Genomic DNA, 19,586 nt, shown 5'->3' on the forward strand with positions numbered 1-19,586 from the left:
TAGTTTTAAAATTCCTATAGATGTAATGTTAAAATCTCAGTTTGTATGCATTAATATACATATTGAAATATATACGTATTATATACAATGTCTTTAATAGTTATTTTATCTATCATGTGTTTATACATATAACACATCTAATATTTGTTACTGTCTCATCTGTGGATGGATATGATATGGTGGAATAATATGATTGAACCTATTTGCAGTCATTAGGTAAAATCATTTATACTCATTTATTGTGATCTTTGTTGAATCCCTCCCTTGTTGCAATTTAATAATGACTTGATAAATTTCCATATTGCTTGTCAATAGCAAAAGGCTTTAATTGTATAAAAATGGAATTTCCATATTAGGTTAACTAGAAGAAGGTATAGTGGACATTTTTATAGTTGTATACTTTTTGATAAACATTTCCCTGTGTTATTTAGAATTTGTATTAGAGCCAAATGGGGCCAGCTCCTTTACTAACTAACAAGGCAAAGAGAGGTCACAGTATGGTAACCCTTGCAAAATATAATGCTTGAAAATTATTACACATTTGTTTACTTTTATCTCTTTAAGGATTTATAGGGCAATCATTCTTTCTGATTTTTACTGTTACATCCATACTGTTGAAAGATGATCACCACAATCCTGCAGGCTTGTCTCCACTTAGCCTTCCTGAAAAAACTGTTATTTTTGTGGAATGCAGTATGCTAAGTCAGTGGAGGACCCAAAGGATTTTATGGCAGTAGCTGCAATGCAGCATAGCAGTGGTAGATGTCATAATGTTGGAAAACATAACATTTCCTGTGTTTTTACATGCCAAAATTCATCATACTTCTTAAATATTGACCTTGATGATCTCTTAACAGTGCCCTTGAGTATTGGTAGAGTTTAATAGTATCTTTAATTTTGCTAAATAATTTGTCCAGGTTTGCCCTACATGTTCTATAATTTTGAATTCTGTTAGTGTCCACATAAGATCCATCAAAAATTAAATTTAAACCTAATAGCCTTTGGATTTACAAGAGTCGAGATGACTTCTTGCTAAAGAATAGAACAAGTTATGGATTGAATTCTTGAAATTACAGTTCAGATAAGCTTTACAAGAATATTATTTCTTCTGCACTAACTACAGCAAATAGAAGCCTTCACTTTTTTGTTCACATTAGCATAAGATAACATGGTGGCTCCCAGAAAGCATGGTAGTCTGATCATACTAGTTCAGCCTAGAAGTCTGAATGACTTTCTGGCTGAAATTTATCAGCTTTCAAAGTAGTACATGGAATGCAAACTATTTTCTCTCTCCCTACTCCAAAGTCACCATCGAGTGAATAATCTGGGTTACTGGTCTTGGGAAAAAAAAAAAACCCAGGAAAGATTATGGATTCTTGATTACATGCAAGTCTCTTGAAATATTATTCAGCAACTTGAGACATTTAAAAAAATGCCAGTCCATTAATTTGATGTTCTTGCTTTTATCAGTATAAATACTGAATAAAAGATACCAAAAAATGTTTGTGAAACATTTGAAAGCACCTAATATTACTTTGTTCTGTGTTCTGAACTGAATTTTAGATGTTTTATCTATTTTCAGCCATGATACCGATACATTTTTTAATGCAGCTTACTTTATGTTTCTTTTTCTAAGGAGAGCTATGAGATATGGTTCCAATAAAAAAGTAGATTCTAATCCCATAGTTTATAATATTGTATTAGCATATCATTTAGTAATTAACTGCATATATTTTTTCAGTCATAGAAATGTGTGGCATATAAATAGTATGACCATATAATGTTCTATCAAACTGGGACACTTTTAAGAAGGAAAGGTACTGCTAGTAATAATTACATGAGAACATCAGTACTGCTGTCTTGGATAAATGGGAAAGGATGGTCACCCTATATATATAAGATGTCACCCAGAACTGATCTTTACTCCAAGAATTCTCATTAACTCTAGCTCCCTAGCACTGTCCTTTACTTCAGTGATTTATTTGCTGATTTTTTTTCTCTTGGCATAAAATGTTTGCAAGCAGACTCGAACTCTGACTGTTTCTGGGCTAATGTAATGTTGGTCTAATTGTCTCCAGATTGCATGTTGGCTGATTTTCTCTCTCCTTTAACTCCACCCAATCCTTGTCCTGGTATTTCCCCTATCAGACTTTTTTTTTTTTTCTTTTCTTTTCTGAAGAATATTTTTGGCTGATAGAACAAAGCCAGTTAGCACAGATGTGCAGAAATTGTTACTAGAGTTCAGATCAGAAATACATTTTCAAAGGCAGTTTTGGACTTTTCTCATGGACTACAATGTTTGTATTTTTCTAAGTATGCAGGCATGATTTTTAAAATAATGCGTATGTCATAGATTTATAAGAAGAGGTGCTAAGCAGCCTTTTCTTACAGGCATTCAGATTTATCAAACACAAGGCAGATTTTTTTTTTTCCTTCTCACTCAGTGCTTCATTTTAGGCTGATCCTTTTCTGTTTGCAGTCATTACCTGTGCACCAACATGTCTTTTTTATTCCAAACAACTTAAACCTGCTTAACCCTTACAGCCGCAAGAGAGGACATTGAGAATATTCCTGGTGCAAGTTGCAGGGAAGAATGTTCTATATATCCTCTGCTGTTGTTTCTTTTCTCTCTTATGGGGCATAAATAGATATCTCTAACTTTTAACTTGAAGTTAACCTTCCACTTTGCCAAAATTATTTCTGTTAAGGGGCCAGTGCTTTCTGCCATCTTACTTGCCCTTTCCTCAGCATTTGGCTATGTGGGTCTTTTGCTCCTTGAAAGACTTTCCTTTTGTATTGCTACGTTTTTTTAGTTTCCTTTTTTTATTGGCTGCTCCTTCACAGTAATCTTTGTGGGCTCCTTTTTTACCCAAATCTCGAGGTTTGGAACTGTGAACTTTTAAAATTTTCTTTCTGCCTAGGCGACTCATCCATAATTTCATGCACACTCCATATCTGTATATCCTGATGACTCTCAAATTTGTATTTTCAGTCCAGACTTCTTTTCTGAGTCTCCAAACTCACATATCCAATAGTTTCTTTGACATCTCTGTTTTAACATTTCAAACTTAACACGTGCACTGTGGAACTCAGTTCCTCTCCCTCTTTTACTTCCAACCAATTTTCTACAGCTATGTTTTTTCCTTTCCATTGCTTAAGCCAGAAATCCTGATTCCTGTCTTTCAACAAGTGTTGTTGATATTCTTCCCAAAAATTGTCTTGAATTGGTCCACCCCTCTCCGTCTCTGCTGCCGCAAACCTAGTCCATGCCATTATCACTTCTTGCCAGGATCGCCATAGCTCTTTCCGAATTGGTGTCTTAGCTTCCCCTTTTGCATCCATTGAGTCCATTTTTGGTACCATGGCAAGGTATAAATGTAAATTGAAATGTATCACTTCTTTATTTGAAACATTTTTGTGACTTCTTATTACATTTAGTAATTCCTTATTATGACCTGGTCTCTGTCTTTCCAACCTCATCCTGTTCCCCCTCTACCTCCCCGCTTGCTTGCAACTCTTCAGCCAGTGGTCTTTTTTTTTTTTTTTTTTGAGACGGAGTCTCGCTCTGTAGCCCAGGCTGGAGTGCAGTGGCCGGATCTCAGCTCACTGCAAGCTCCGCCTCCCGGGTTCATGCCATTCTCCGGCCTCAGCCTCCCGAGTAGCTGGGACTACAGGCGCCCGCCATCTCGCCCGGCTATTTTTTGTATTTCTTAGTAGAGACGGGGTTTCACTGTGTTCGCCAGGATGGTCTCGATCTCCTGACCTCGTGATCCGCCCATCTCGGCCTCCCAAAGTGCTGGGATTACAGGCTTGAGCCACCGCGCCCGGCTCCAGTGGTCTTTTTAAAGTTCTTTGAGCCCACCTTTCCCCCATCTGCCTCTTTTACGCCTAGAACGCTCTTACCCCAGTTTCTATAGAGGCGGCTTCTTATCATCATTTAGGCCTTGATGTAACTACCATCTCCTTCTCGGACCATTTTATCTAAAGTATATACTACCATTGCTTTTCCATTTCAACCATTTGCTTGTTTCTCTCATAGCACTTACCAGGGTTTGGATTTATTTTATCCATTTATTTTCTTCTATTTGGTCCATCTTCCCCATTAAGGTCTTTGGGGACAGAAAGTTTGATTCTCTTATTCCCTACTGGATTCTCAGCACCTAGCACAATACCTGGCACACAGTTGGTATTCAGCAATTTTTTGTTGAATGAATAAATGAAAAGTGTGAATCTCACTATATTCAGTTTTATATGTTTACATGTTTTCTTTTGAGATATTAGCATATCTAGTTTTCTAAATCCAGATCATCCTATATAAAGAAATTCAGGAGAGGTGCAAGTTTTCTTAGTGAGAGAGATTAAGATTGCAGACTGAAGAGCACAAATAGCAGTAAATCTCAAATTCTAACTTTCAACTCCAGTTTTGCTTCCTACATCACACCTTGGATATGAATTCACATGATCTATATCAGTGTGATGGCTAGCAAACTATGTATTTTTGAAGCAAATAGAGTAACTAGTTAATGTCAGTCACCCTGTTGTTTTACTAGTGATTCAGATTCTTCCATGATCCCATAGTATATATTCGGCTTTTCAACTCTTTCACTTTTCTTCTGCCAAGCATTTTATGTCTTACCCTATCCCTAACACACACACACACACACACACACACACGCACACACACACAGACACACTTCTACCTGTTTTATGGGTACTATCCAGTTTTATTATCGTAGAACTGTGAATAACCCCAAAACTTTAGTCTGGTCACATAATACCGGTTGATTTTCCCCTCAATTACCCCATTACTGTGTTACCACCTCTGTACCAGCAGCATTGTGCATGTCTTAAGCTTGCTGAAGACATGATGAACCATGTGTTATTGTATCCCATATTCCAAATTAATTGCTTAATAAATGGTGACTAGACAAATGTGAATTACCATCCTGTCTCTGTAGAAAATCAGAAAATGACATTTCATGTAAACTAAGTTTTTATATTTTATACTTTATCTTGCAGTATATTCTGTTTACTATATTTCCATGAAAAGTTAACACTAATGATGATTTTCTTATAGCAAACTTCTTAGGAATAGGAATTTAAGATATAAGGAAACAAACTTTGTGCATCCATGTTTCAGATATGATCATTCTGTTTCAAATGACAAAGCCCTGATGGTGCTAACTGAAGAACCATTGCTTTATATTCCTCCACCTCCTTGTCAGCCCCTAATTAACACCACAGAGTCTCTCAGGTGAGTGTTGTAGATTATTGCAGAACAACTCAGAACATCTGAGTTGGTTCCCATGTTTCGCTTTGGAACCTAGGCAAGTAATTGGTCGGGTTCACTAAGTGACTGAGAGAATCTCTGAATTGTTTGTTGGGTAACTGTAGGCATATTAGTCGTCCAGTTTCTCCACCAACCTGATAGATACGGTGATGGGTCTATTTTATGTGATGGTTGCTTACTTAAATATGTCTTCTTTGAAAACTACAGAATGAAATTAATATTACAATTTCAGGGTGTTAGGCTTATAGTTGGTAACATTCATAGCAGAAAGTACCTTTTTCTTCTAATTAGGAAGATAATAATTTGTGGATATGTGATTCTGGAGATACTTTACCGTTAGTACACACTTCTTTATCAGCTTTTCCCTTAATTTTTTTTCCTGTGATTTTGGACCTTATCCTTAAAACCTCAAAAGCTACCTCAGGTTTTTTGTGATAGGTAGTAATGAACTACAGTTAAATAAACATAGTTTAACATCTTCACAGCTGCTGTAAAAAGTAAGCAAAATAAAGGAAGTTATATGTGAGCTACACTTTTATTTCCTGTGTTGAAAAATTTGCATTTTTTTTTACCCCCAGCAATTGAGTTCATTCTTTTTCTTCTCCCAAAAAAGCAGGATTTTCAAGAGGTTTTAATACATCTATTTGTTGTTAGGGGTCCTATGACTTTTATTTTATTTTTAGACAGGGTCTCACTCTGTTGGTCAGGCTGGTGTGCAGTGGCTTGATCATAGCTCACTGCTTTCCCAAACTCCCAGGCTCAAGTGATCCTCCTGCCTCTGCCTCCTGAGTAGCTGGGACTACAGGCACATGCCACCACGCCCAGCTAATTTTAAAAAAAAATTTTCTGTAGAGACAGGGTCTCACTGTGTTGCCCAGGCTAATCTCAAACTCCTGGACTCAAGCAGTCTTCCCACCCAGCCTCCCAAAGTGCCAGAATTACAGGTGTGAGCCACCGTGCCCGGCAAGGAAATACTTTTTTTGGTTGAAAAACCTTAACATCCAGTGTTTATATTTGGGAGGTATTTAGCTGTAGTTTTCTTTGAATTTTGAATGCGTGGTTGACAGGTTTACCATGTGAAAATGCGTGTCTTATTAAAAATAACATTAGGTGTCAACTTTTTCAAATCAAAAAGCAATATTGAGTCATCAGGCACTTGGAATGCACTTTAGAACCTACAAATGATTAGATTCATTTCCAACCACAGGGTGAAACATTCATTTCTGTGTTTAGTTAATTTCTATGTTTAATCAATTAAACTATATTTTATAGGTTAAATCATGAACTTCGAGGATGGGTTCATAGACATGAAGTGGAAAGGACCAAGTCAAGAAGAATGACAAATAATCAACAGAAAACCCGTATTCTTCAGGTTTGTTTCTGCTTGTCTTTGAACAATAGTTGGCATATTTGTTGGAAGGCTTCTCCCAGCTTGCTCTGTTCCCTGGAAAATTTGGTAAGCTTAAACTTTAGACACTTCTCACTGTCTCCTGCTGCTTCTGATGCAGCTGTCATTGCCACTGAAGTCCTCCTCCCAGGTTTTATAGCACTAGTTTAGGTTTTATAGTATTAGTAGTTCCCTGATCAGGCATCATGCTATTTCTTGCTCTCATCTTCAAATTTACTTTCACACCAGGAGTTCCTGTGCATGGATATCTATATCAAATGTCTTTGGCACAATGGTATAATAAATAATACTGCTTATCTCCTCTCTTCTTAGAGCTTTTCAAAAAGAGAATGTTGAGACATGGGGCAGTTTGGAAATGAAGACATATCCATGTAGGGCATTTCTGAACTTAGACATGTCCTACTCTGGGTTAATGACAGGTCTTACTTAGAATCTGTTAAGTGTGTGTTCCATCTCAATGCTGTTTGCCACAAAACACCATTAAGTCATTCCATCATTCATCAAATATTTGTTGGTAGAACTCAGACCAGCAACTGGCATCTGCAAGTTCCCAATAATGAACCAAAGACTGTTCTTGAACCTGAAATAAAGTAATGGGTATGATATAGTCCCTACCTTAATGGATCTTACACTCTAGTGCAGAGCTAAACAATAAGCAAGTAAATAAATACACTAAAAATTAGAGCTGAGTTCTCTAAAGAAACACAAAGCAGCATAGGAGGTTAGAAGTTGAATCGAGAAATGAGTGACTAGACTGAGTGGTCAGGGAAGGCTTCTCTGAAGAAGTTCCACTTTAAGACAACATCGTCAAGGTAATTAATGCTAGCTGTTTTAACAGCCCCAAAATCTCAGTAGCTTAATGGAATAAAATTTTTTCACTTGCACAAAATTTGACTTCATTTTCTAGGATTGCTTTTCTCCAAGCAGGGAGTGAGGGATCCAGGTTCCTTCTATTGGGTAGTCCCAACAACTTGAAATTCTTTGCTTCTTGCTTGGGATATTAGGGAAGAAAGAGTTTGGTGTATTGTGCAAAATGTTTTAAGAATCAGGCCTGGCTTTTAGCCAACGTTTAGTGGGCTAAAACTCTGTCACTTTGCCCAGCCTACTGTAAGAGAGACTGGGATCATGTATCTTCTGTGTGCTCAAGAAGAAGACAAGGGTTTGGTGAGAACATTGCTTTTGCCATAGGCAGAAAAATCACTGAAATAACAATGTAAAGATTTAGGGGGGTCGGGCGCAGTGGCTCATGCCTGTAATCCCAGCACTTTGGGAGGCTGAGGCGGGTGGATCACGAGGTCAGGAGATCGAGACCATCCTGGTTAACACGGTGAAACCCCATCTCTACTAAAAAATACAAAAAATTAGCCAGGCATGGTGGCGGGTGCCTGTAGTCCCAGCTACTCAGGAGGCTGAGGCAGGAGAATGGCGTGAACCTGGGAGGTGGAGCTTGCAGTGAGCCGAGATCACACAGTCTAGCCTGGGCGACAGAGTGAGACTCCGTCTAAAAAAGAAAAAAAATAGATTTAGGGGAAAATTTGGAGAAAGAGCTTCTAGACAGAGGGAACAGCAAATGTCAAGACCCTCAGGAAGGAACAGTTTGTATATTTAAGGAACATGAAGAAGCTGAGTACAACTGGAATGCAGGAGCTGAGGGGAGAGTGGTAGATGAGATTGGAGAGGCAGCAGATGTAAGCTCAAAGAAAACTTCATAGGCTTTGGTGAGAACTTTGGATTTCATCCTGGGTTTGAGGGGATGCCATTGAAAGGTTTGAGTATGGGAGTGACTTGATATGATTTATATTTAAAAAAATTAGTAGTTACTCCATAACATGGACCATGATGGGGAGTATGACTGGAAGTAGGAAGACAAGTTAAGAAGCCATTTTAGTGAGCTAGATGAGAGCGATCGTTTGTGGTCCATACTAGTGTGGTAGTCATGAAGGTGGCAGAAAGTACTTGGATGCCAAATATATTTTGAAAGTAAAGCTGATAGAAATTGTTGAAATAATGATAAATCCTATGCTTAGGTATTGGATGATTGGTGATACCATTTACTGAGACCAGTCCTGGGGAAGGAGTAGTTAGAGGTGGAAGTCAAGAATTTTAGATGTGTTAAGTTTGATATGGCTATTAGGCATTCAAGTGGAGAAGTCAAGTGGACAATCAAATATCTGGGTCTGGAGTTTAGGAGAGAGGTTGAAACTGGAAGTTTAATTTGTGGTGCTACTACCTAGAGAGAAACACAGAGGAAAGAAAACAGAGTGAGGTACCAAGTTCTGGGCCATCTCCAACATTACAGGCTGAAAGAGAAAGAGGAACCAGTACTTGAAAAGGAAGAAGAGTAACTGGCCAGTAAAATAGGAGAAAATGTAAAATAGTGGTGTCCCAAAATTCAAGCAAAGAAAGTTATTAAAGAAGGGGATGTAACAGTTAATTACAGGGACCAAGAGAGCTAAGAGATGATGATTAAGATAAAGAGTGAGGAATTACCTTGGAATTGACCATGAGAACTTGTTAGTGATCTTCGTGAAAGTTCTTTCATTGGAGTGGTAATGGCAAAAGTCAACTAAAGTGGATTCAGGGAAGTAATAATAGAGGAAGTGAAGGAAATTATTTCAGGGTGATCCCTATACATGGGAATAGAGAAATGGAGTAGCTACAGGAGTCAGAGAAGAGTTTTATTTTTGGATGGGAAATACTTCAGGTTTACATGTTTACATGCTAATGGAAACATCTTAAACTGATTATTTCATGACTAATTGGAAGCAGTATGTGTTATGTTCTAAAGTACATTAAAAGGATAATAAGAAACGTGGGTTTTTAACCATTATGGAACTGTTTTCATACATAAAATGAGGGCTAGTCCAGGTGAGCTCAAACTCTGACATTCTGAAATTCTGTAATAATCTACTGTGTGCTTCCCTTGGCCTCTCCAACAACTTTTTTCACCTAATATAGTAGGCAACTTTATTAGTTGTTAATACTAATAGAGGCTGCAGGTAGTCATTCACAATATCACATATACCCCAAAGTCCCAAAGCTGCTTATTGGCATTGGAATGTGGAGTCTAGTACTTCAAAAATTCATGTCTGCCAAAGCCTACACATCAGCTGCTACCATGGTCAGAGGAAAAATGGACCTTGTCTCTCTTCTGCTTTCCACATCTGAAGCAAGTGCATCTTATTGGCAGAATCTAAATTATATCCAGAGCTCTGGTGGCAAAATAGTTTGAGTGATATAGGTTTCAGGCGTCCGTCCTTTACTATACAGAAGAAGAGCACAGGAGTCAGGAATAGATCATTGCCAGTAGGTAATCCCATACAGCTAGTATAATGAACTTAATGAAAAATTAGATTAAAATTCTTACCCTAAATGTTTTTTTTTTTGGCTTTACCATTACATGTAATTTGTCATGTTTTTCTTTCCTGTTCATTAGATAAATCAATAGAGCATTTACTGTGGAACGGGTGCTTGGTATTCTTTGATCTTAAAGGAATTCTAATGTAAGAAAAAGAATTTTGTTTTAATTTTACTGTCTTTGTTCATTTGAAGGAGATGTGTAGTTTAAAGTCTTATTTCATTCTGTGCTATTTTGGGTACATATCTTTCTGTAGGGAGCTTAGATATGCTTGGAAATGTGAGAATCTTAGCTACTATAGAAGGGAATGATGGGGAAGAATCTATATTTGTCAATAGTAAAGAAGTTCCTGGTTAGAGGAAGGAGAAGTATTATTCTGCTTTTATGCTGTTGTCAATGCCAAGCATATTAAGATTAAACAAAAATTCTGTTTCTTAGTGTAAAGAGCCTATAACTGCTGTCCTTTTTCTTTTCTCATTTCAACCTTTTTTTTCTTCTAGTTTACATCTTTCAGTTGCTAAGAGTATCTGAAACTCTTATAAAATATTCTGTAATTTTAGTGAACTGACATTTCTTTGAAATATCTGTTGTATCTGAGCATTATGTCTTATAAAATATTCTGTAATTTTAGTGAACTGACATTAAGTCTTATAAAATATTCTGTAATTTTAGTGAACTGACATTTCTTTGAAATATCCGTTGTATCTAAGCATTATGTCTTTGATTTGATTTGTCCTATTTCATAGTTCTATCCTCTTCCTAGACTTTGAGTTTTTAGAAAAGGTAAAGGGGAAAATTAATGAAATATCTCTCAAAATGAAGGCAAAATAAGGACATTTACACATAGAGAAAACCAAGGGAATTTGTCTCCAGAAGACCTGTGCTGTAAGAAATGCTAAAGATGTTTTTTTAAAAGACTTGGGTAAATGATACCAGATAGACCCCCAGATTAACAGGAAGGAAGAGCATCAGAATGGGCAAATATTTGGGTAAAAAGACCAGACCTTTTTTTTTTTTTTTTTAAACTATCTTTATCTTGTGTGTGTGTACTTAAATGTCTTTAGAAGACTATTGTGTGTTTTTTTTTTTAAAATTATTATACTTTAGGGTACATGTGCATAACGTGCAGGTTTGTTACATATGTATATTTGTGCCATGTTGGTGTGCTGCACCCATCAACTCGTCAGCACCCATCAACTCGTCATTTACATCAGGTATAACTCCCAGTGCAATCCCTCCCCCCTCCCCCCTCCCCATGATAGGCCCCGGTGTGTGATGTTACCCTTCCCGAGTCCAAGTGATCTCATTGTTCAGTTCCCACCTATGAGTGAGAACATGCGGTGTTTGGTTTTCTGTTCTTGTGATAGTTTGCTAAGAATGATGGTTTCCAGCTGCATCCATGTCCCTACAAAGGACACAAACTCATCCTTTTTTATGGCTGCATAGTATTCCATGGTGTATATGTGCCACATTTTCTTAATCCAGTCTGCCACTGATGGACATTTGGGTTGATTCCAAGTCTTTGCTATTGTGAATAGTGCCGCAATAAACATACGTGTGCATGTGTCTTTATAGCAGCATGATTTATAATCCTTTGGGTATATACCCAGTAATGGGATGGCTGGGTCATATGGTACATCTAGTTCTAGATCCTTGAGGAATTGCCATACTATTTTCCATAATGGTTGAACTAGTTTACAATCCCACCAACAGTGTAAAAGTGTTCCTATATCTCCACATCCTCTCCAGCACCTGTTGTTTCCTGACTTTTTAATGATCGCCATTCTAACTGGTGTGAGATGGTATCTCATTGTGGTTTTGATTTGCATTTCTCTGATGGCCAGTGGTGATGAGCATTTTTTCATGTGTCTGTTGGCTGTATGAATGTCTTCTTTTGAGAAATGTCTGTTCATATCCTTTGCCCACTTTTTGATGGGGTTGTTTGTGTTTTTCTTGTAAATTTGTTTGAGCTCTTTGTAGGTTCTGGATATTAGCCCTTTGTCAGATGAGTAGATTGCAAAAATTTTCTCCCATTCTGTAGGTTGCCTGTTCACTCTGATGGTAGTTTCTTTTGCTGTGCAGAAGCTCTTTAGTTTAATGAGATCCCATTTGTCAATTTTAGCTTTTGCTGCCGTTGCTTTTGGTGTTTTAGACATGAAGTCTTTGCCCATGCCTATGTCCTGAATGGTACTACGTAGGTTTTCTTCTAGGGTTTTTATGGTATTAGGTCTAACATTTAAGTCTCTAATCCATCTTGAATTAATTTTCGTATAAGGAGTAAGGAAAGGATCCACTTTCAGCTTTCTACTTATGGCTAGCCAATTTTCCCAGCACCATTTATTAAATAGGGAATCCTTTCCCCATTTCTTGTTTTTGTCAGGTTTGTCAAAGATCAGATGGCTGTAGATGTGTGGTATTATTTCTGAGGACTCTGTTCTGTTCCATTGGTCTATATCTCTGTTTTGGTACCAGTACCATGCTGTTTTGGTTACTGTAGCCTTGTAGTATAGTTTGAAGTCAGGTAGTGTGATGCCTCCAGCTTTGTTCTTTTGACTTAGGATTGTCTTGGCAATGTGGGGTCTTTTTTGGTTCCATACGAACTTTAAAGCAGTTTTTTCCAATTCTGTGAAGAAACTCATTGGTAGCTTGATGGGGATGGCATTGAATCTATAAATAACCTTGGGCAGTATGGCCATTTTCACGATATTGATTCTTCCTATCCATGAGCATGGTATGTTCTTCCATTTGTTTGTGTCCTCTTTTATTTCACTGAGCAGTGGTTTGTAGTTCTCCTTGAAGAGGTCCTTTACATCCCTTGTAAGTTGGATTCCTAGGTATTTTATTCTCTTTGAAGCAATTGTGAATGGAAGTTGATTCATGATTTGGCTCTCTGTTTGTCTGTTACTGGTGTATAAGAATGCTTGTGATTTTTGCACATTAATTTTGTATCCTGAGACTTTGCTGAAGTTGCTTATCAGCTTAAGGAGATTTTGGGCTGAGACAATGGGGTTTTCTAAATATACAATCATATCATCTGCAAACAGGGACAATTTGACTTCTTCTTTTCCTAACTGAATACCCTTGATTTCTTTCTCTTGCCTGATTGCCCTAGCCAGAACTTCAACACTATGTTGAATAGGAGTGGTGAGAGAGGGCATCCCTGTCTTGTGCCAGTTTTCAAAGGGAATGCTTCCAGTTTTTGCCCATTCAGTATGATATTGGCTGTGGGTTTGTCATGAATAGCTCTTATTATTTTGAGATACATTCCATCAATACCGAATTTATTGAGCATTTTTAGCATGAAGGGCTGTTGAATTTTGTCAAAAGCCTTTTCTGCATCTATTGAGATAATCATGTGGTTCTTGTCTTTGGTTCTGTTTATATGCTGGATTACGTTTATTGATTTGCGAATGTTGAACTAGCCTTGCATCCCAGGGATGAAGCCCACTTGATCATAGTGGATAAGCTTTTTGATGTGCTGCTGAATCCGGTTTGCCAGTATTTTATTGAGGATTTTTGTATCGATGTTTCAGGGATATTGGTCTAAAATTCTCTTTTTTTGTTGTGTGTCTGCCAGGCTTTGGTATCAGGATGATGTTGGCCTCATAAAATGAGTTAGGGAGGATTCCCTCTTTTTCTATTGATTGGAATAGTTTCAGAAGGAATGGTACCAACTCCTCCTTGTACCTCTGGTAGAATTCAGCTGTGAATCCATCTGGTCCTGGACTTTTTTTGGTTGGTAGGCTATTAATTATTGCCTCAATTTCAGAGCCTGCTATTGGTCTATTCAGGGATTCAACTTCTTCCTGGTTTAGTCTTGGAAGAGTGTAAGTGTCCAGGAAATTATCCATTTCTTCTAGATTTTCTAGTTTATTTGCATAGAGGTGTTTATAATATTCTCTGATGGTAGTTTGTATTTCTGTGGGGTTGGTGGTGATATCCCCTTTATCATTTTTTATTGCATCTATTTGATTCTTCTCTCTTTTCTTCTTTATTAGTCTTGCTAGCGGTCTGTCAATTTTGTTGATCTTTTCAAAAAACCAACTCCTGGATTCATTGATTTTTTGGAGGGTCTTTTGTGTCTCTATCTCCTTCAGTTCTGCTCTGATCTTAGTTATTTCTTGCCTTCTGCTAGCTTTTGAATGCGTTTGCTCTTGCTTCTCTAGTTCTTTTAATTGTGATGTTAGAGTGCCAATTTTAGATCTTTCCAGCTTTCTTTTGTGGGCATTTAGTGCTATAAATTTCCTTCTACACACTGCTTTAAATGTGTCCCAGAGATTCTGGTATGTTGTATCTTTGTTCTCATTGGTTTCAAAGAACATCTTTATTGCTGCCTTCAGTTCGTTATGTACCCAGTAGTCATTCAGGAGCAGGTTGTTCAGTTGCTATGTAGTTGAGCGGTTTTGATTGAGTTTCTTAGTCCTGAGTTCTAGTTTGATTGCACTGTGGTCTGAGAGACAGTTTGTTATAATTTCTGTTCTTGTACATTTGCTGAGGAGTGCTTTACTTCCAATTATGTGGTCAATTTTGGAATAAGTGCGATGTGGTGCTGTGAAGAATGTATATTCTGTTGATTTGGGGTGGAGAGTTCTATAGATGTCTATTAGGTCTGCTTGCTGCAGAGATGAGTTCAATTCCTGGATATCCTTGTTAACTTTCTGTCTCGTTGATCTGTCTAATGTTGACAGTGGAGTGTTGAAGTCTCCCATTATTATTCTATGGGAGTCTAAGTCTCTTTGTAAGTCTCTAAGGACTTTCTTTATGAATCTGGGTGCTCCTGTATTGGGTGCATATATATTTAGGATAGTTAGCTCTTCCTGTTGAATTGATCCCTTTACCATTATGTAATGGCCTTCTTTGTCTCTTTTGATCTTTGATGGTTTAAAGTCTGTTTTATCAGAGACTAGTATTGCAAACCCTGCTTTTTTTTGTTCTCCATTTGCTTGGTAGATCTTCCTCCATCCCTTTATTTTGAGCCTATGTATGTCTCTGCATGTGAAATGGGTCTCGTGAATACAGCAGACTGATGGGTCTTGACTCTTTATCCAGTTTGCCAGTCTGTGTCTTTTAATTGGAGCATTTAGTCCATTTACATTTAAGGTTAAGATTGTTATGTGTGAACTTGATCCTGCCATTATGATATTAACTGGTTATTTTGCTCATTAGTTGATGCAGTTTCTTCCTAGCCTCGATGGTCTTTACATTTTGGCATGTTTTTGAGATGGCTGGTACCGGTTGTTCCTTTCCATGTTGAGTGCTTCCTTCAGGGTCTCTTGTAAGGCAGGCCTGGTGGTGACAAAATCTCTAAGCATTTGCTTATCTGTAAAGGATTTTATTTCTCCTTCACTTATGAAACTTAGTTTGGCTGGATATGAAATTCTGGGTTTAAAATTCTTTTCTTTAAGAATGTTGAATATTGGCCCCCACTCTCTTCTGGCTTGTAGAGTTTCTGCCGAGAGATCTGCTGTAAGTCTGATGGGCTTCCCTTTGTGGGTAACCCGACCTTTCTCTCTGGCTGCCCTTAAGATTTTTTCCTTCATTTCAACTTTGGTGAATCTGGCAATTATGTGTCTTGGAGTTGCTCTTCTCGAGGAGTATCTTTGTGGCGTTCTCTGTATTTCCTGGATTTGAATGTTGGCCTGCCCTACTAGGTTGGGGAAGTTCTCCTGGATGATATCCTGAAGAGTGTTTTCCAACTTGGTTCCATTTTCCCCCTCACTTTCAGGCACCCCAATCAGACGTAGATTTGGTCTTTTTACATAATCCCATACTTCTTGCAGGCTTTGTTCATTTCTTTTTCTTCTTTTTTCTTTTGGTTTCTCTTCTCGCTTCATTTCATTCATTTGATCCTCAATCGCTGATACTCTTTCTTCCAGTTGATCGAGTCGGTTACTGAAGCTTGTGCATTTGTCACGTATTTCTCGTGTCATGGTTTTCATCTCTTTCATTTCGTTTATGACCTTCTCTGCATTAATTACTCTAGCCGTCAATTCTTCCACTTTTTTTTCAAGATTTTTAGTTTCTTTGCGCTGGGTACGTAATTCCTCCTTTAGCTCTGAGAAATTTGATGTACTGAAGCCTTCTTCTCTCATCTCGTCAAAGTCATTCTCCGTCCAGCTTTGATCCGTTGCTGGCGATGAGCTGCGCTCCTTTGCCGGGGGAGATGTGCTCTTATTTTTTGAATTTCCAGCTTTTCTGCCCTGCTTTTTCCCCATCTTTGTGGTTTTATCTGCCTCTGGTCTTTGATGATGGTGATGTACTGATGGGGTTTTGGTGTAGGTGTCCTTCCTGTTTGATAGTTTTCCTTCTAACAGTCAGGACCCTCAGCTGTAGGTCTGTTGGAGATTGCTTGAGGTCCACTCCAGACCCTGTTTGCCTGGGTATCAGCAGCAGAGGCTGCAGAAGATAGAATATTGCTGAACAGTGAGTGTACCTGTCTGATTCTTACTTTGGAAGCTTCTTCTCAGGGGTGTACTCCACCGTGTGAGGTGTGGGGTGTCAGACTGCCCCTAGTAGGGGATGTCTCCCAGTTAGGCTACTCAGGGGTCAGGGACCCACTTGAGCAGGCAGTCTGTCCCTTCTCAGATCTCAACCTCCGTGTTGGGAGATCCACTGCTCTCTTCAAAGCTGTCAGACAGAGTCGTTTGCGTCTGCAGAGGTTTCTGCTGCTTTGTTGTTGTTGTTGTTGTTGTTGTTTAGCTGTGCCCTGTCCCCAGAGGTGGAGTCTACGGAGACAGGCAGGTTTCCTTGAGTTGCTGTGAGCTCCACCCAGTTCGAGCTTCCCAGTGGCTTTGTTTACCTACTTAAGCCTCAGCAATGGTGGGCGCCCCTCCCCCAGCCTCGCTGCTGCTTTGTTTACCTACTTAAGCCTCAGCAATGGTGGGCGCCCCTCCCCCAGCCTCGCTGCTGCCTTGTGGTTAGATCGCAGACTGCTGTGCTAGCAGTGAGGGAGGCTCCGTGGGTGTGGGACCCTCCCGGCCAGGTTTGGGATATAATCTCCTGGTGTGCCCGTTTGCTTAAAGCGCAGTATTGGGGTGGGAGTTACCCGATTTTCCAGGTGTTGTGTGTCTCAGTTCTCCTGGCTAGGAAAAGGGATTCTCTTCCCCCTTGTTTTTCCCAGGTGAGGCGATGCCTCGCCCTGCTTCAGCTCTGGCTGGTCGGGCTGCAGCAGCTGACCAGCACCGATTGTCTGGCACTCCCTAGTGAGATGAACCCAGTACCTCAGTTGAAAATGTGTCTTTCGCGCTGGGAGTTGGAGACTGGAGCTGTTCCTATTCGGCCATCTTGCTCCGCCCCCCGACTATTGTGTTTTTAAAGCAATAATAATAGCAATTTATTGTGGGGTTTATAGCTTATATAGAAGTAAAATATAAGACAATAAGAACACAAAGGGAGGGAGGGATAAATGGAATTATACTATTAATAAAGTTTTTATGTTGCTCAAATAATATTTCAAGATCGACTGTGGTAACTTAGATCAAAGTATAATCTCTAGAGCAACTACTAAAAGCTAGCATAAAGAAGTACAGCTAGAGCCAGGCACGGTGGCTTGTGCCTGTAATCTCAGCTACTAGGGATGCTGTGGCAGAAGATTACTTGAGTCCAGGAGTTTGAGAAGCTGCGGTGAGCTATGATTTCATCATTGCTCTCCTGCCTGGGCAACAGAGCAAGACCCCGTGTCTTAAAAAGAAAAGAAAAAGTATAGCTAAAAAGACAATGTAAGAAATAAAAATGGAATACTAAAAAATATGCAGTTCAGTGAAAAGAAGACAGGAAAAGAGAAACACATAAAGAACAAATTGAATAAATTAAAAATGCATACCAAGGTGGTAGACTTAAATCCAATCATATAGTAGTTAAATTCAGTGGGCTAAACACATCAATTAAAAGGAAGAGATTTTCAAACTAGATTTTTTTTAAAAGGAAAGATCCAACTATATGTTGTTTATAAGAAACAGCATTTTAAATATGAAGACACTGACAGATGGAAAATAAAGGTGAAAAAGTATGTATGCCATGCAAACGTGAAGCATTAAAAAGCTGGCATCGCTATATTAATCAGAAAAAGTAGACTTCCAAACAAAGGTCATTCTAAGAGACAACAAAAGAAATTTTTTATTGGTAAAAGGAGCATACAAATAAGATAAAACAATTCTAAATGTATAGACCCCTAATAACAAAGCTTCAACCTACGCAAAGCAAAAAGTGACAAATTGAGAAAAAGATCTACAGCATAATTGGAGATTTTAACATCCTCTCATTTCTTTGTAAATGCCTCTCACATTTTTGCCAATTATGATCTTTTGCTAAACCCACACAGCTGAAAATGCAAAAGCTCATGACCAGTTTTTCAGAGGTTCCTTAGTTAATTGATACAAATCTTGGATAGGTAAACGGAATATCTATTTTCTGTTTGCCTGATATATCTGTAACTTGGCTTTCCCTAAGGCCTACCCATTCCTTTCTGAGACTAGGGAAAGAAGTCTGACTTCTTTCAGACTTCTTTGCTCATTTCATATGGACCAAAGTAGCACAAATCATTTAAAATTCACCAGCTATTTAATCTGTTCATTTTAAACCTTATCTTTATCAACTAGCTATAATTTAATTTTGGTTTTATTTACTACTTACTGGATAACTATGCCAGTAAGTATAGTATTTTATTTTTTTACTGTGTTTTTCTTTTCATTTTGTTGGTGATTTTTTTCATTTGTTGTTAAACAAGACATTTATCGAATAGCTACAATATACAAGACCCACATTAGATTTTTATAAAATAAGATCCTTGACTTATTACAGAGCCAGAAGTGGGGACCCCTATATTCATCCCTGCATATTGGTTCCATCCACCGAACAAAATTGTTTCCTCTTCTTTTCTCCCTTAAACTTCTGTACTTGCTTCTGTTTTAGCACTTACCACATCGTATTGTTTTCCTATATCTGTCTTCCCAGTTAAACTGCAAGCTTTTTAAAGGCAGAAGTCAAATATTTAATTTTGTAGCTTGGGCGCATGTAGGTGCTTTGATTACCGAAAGACGGATATATGGACACAGTAATGAACAAATGATTAAAAAATTATTTAAACCGTTGTTTGACAGGCTAAGATTGCTTTCTAATGTAATAGAACTTGGTAATATGCCCTTGAATTCTGATACCCTGACAAACCTCTTCTGAAAATCAGCTCACAAAACTACCAGGGAGAATAAAAAGGCATAGTGCAAAGCAAATGCTATGTGAAAGACAGGTGTCCAGTGTAGCATATGTGGGCCACTAATGGGTGTAGATAGAACTGTTCTCTTGCTAAGAGTCATCAGTGAGAACTCTTTAATGATGGCTTAGTTCATAGATGTATTTTGGCATGAATATCTCTGTTTAACTCAGTAAACAATAGGATCTAGTTTCATAATGGACTTTTCATACTTCTTAGGAACTTGTCATTGGGAAGATAATTATTTTAGACAAGCATACATTGTTATATGTTCGGTAACACTTATATGGCTTGGTCATAAAAGTGGTGCCTGTACTAAGCT

At 38.2% G+C, this 19,586-nt stretch overlaps 1 protein-coding gene across 1 annotated transcript in view; it reads left to right on the forward strand.

Moving 5' to 3' along the window:
* Positions 1-19,586, forward strand: part of ATF6 (activating transcription factor 6) — a 210,081-nt gene that overhangs the window by 83,476 nt on the left and 107,019 nt on the right. Inside the window, exons 11-12 of the mRNA XM_025388269.1 lie at positions 5,141-5,254; positions 6,563-6,662. Of these exons, the coding sequence (XP_025244054.1) occupies positions 5,141-5,254; positions 6,563-6,662 (214 nt within the window). The remainder of the gene's footprint in view (positions 1-5,140; positions 5,255-6,562; positions 6,663-19,586) is intronic.

The sequence above is a fragment of the Theropithecus gelada genome, chromosome 1 (assembly GCF_003255815.1).
Source record: "Theropithecus gelada isolate Dixy chromosome 1, Tgel_1.0, whole genome shotgun sequence".
In the NCBI taxonomy this organism is placed as follows: domain Eukaryota; kingdom Metazoa; phylum Chordata; class Mammalia; order Primates; family Cercopithecidae; genus Theropithecus; species Theropithecus gelada.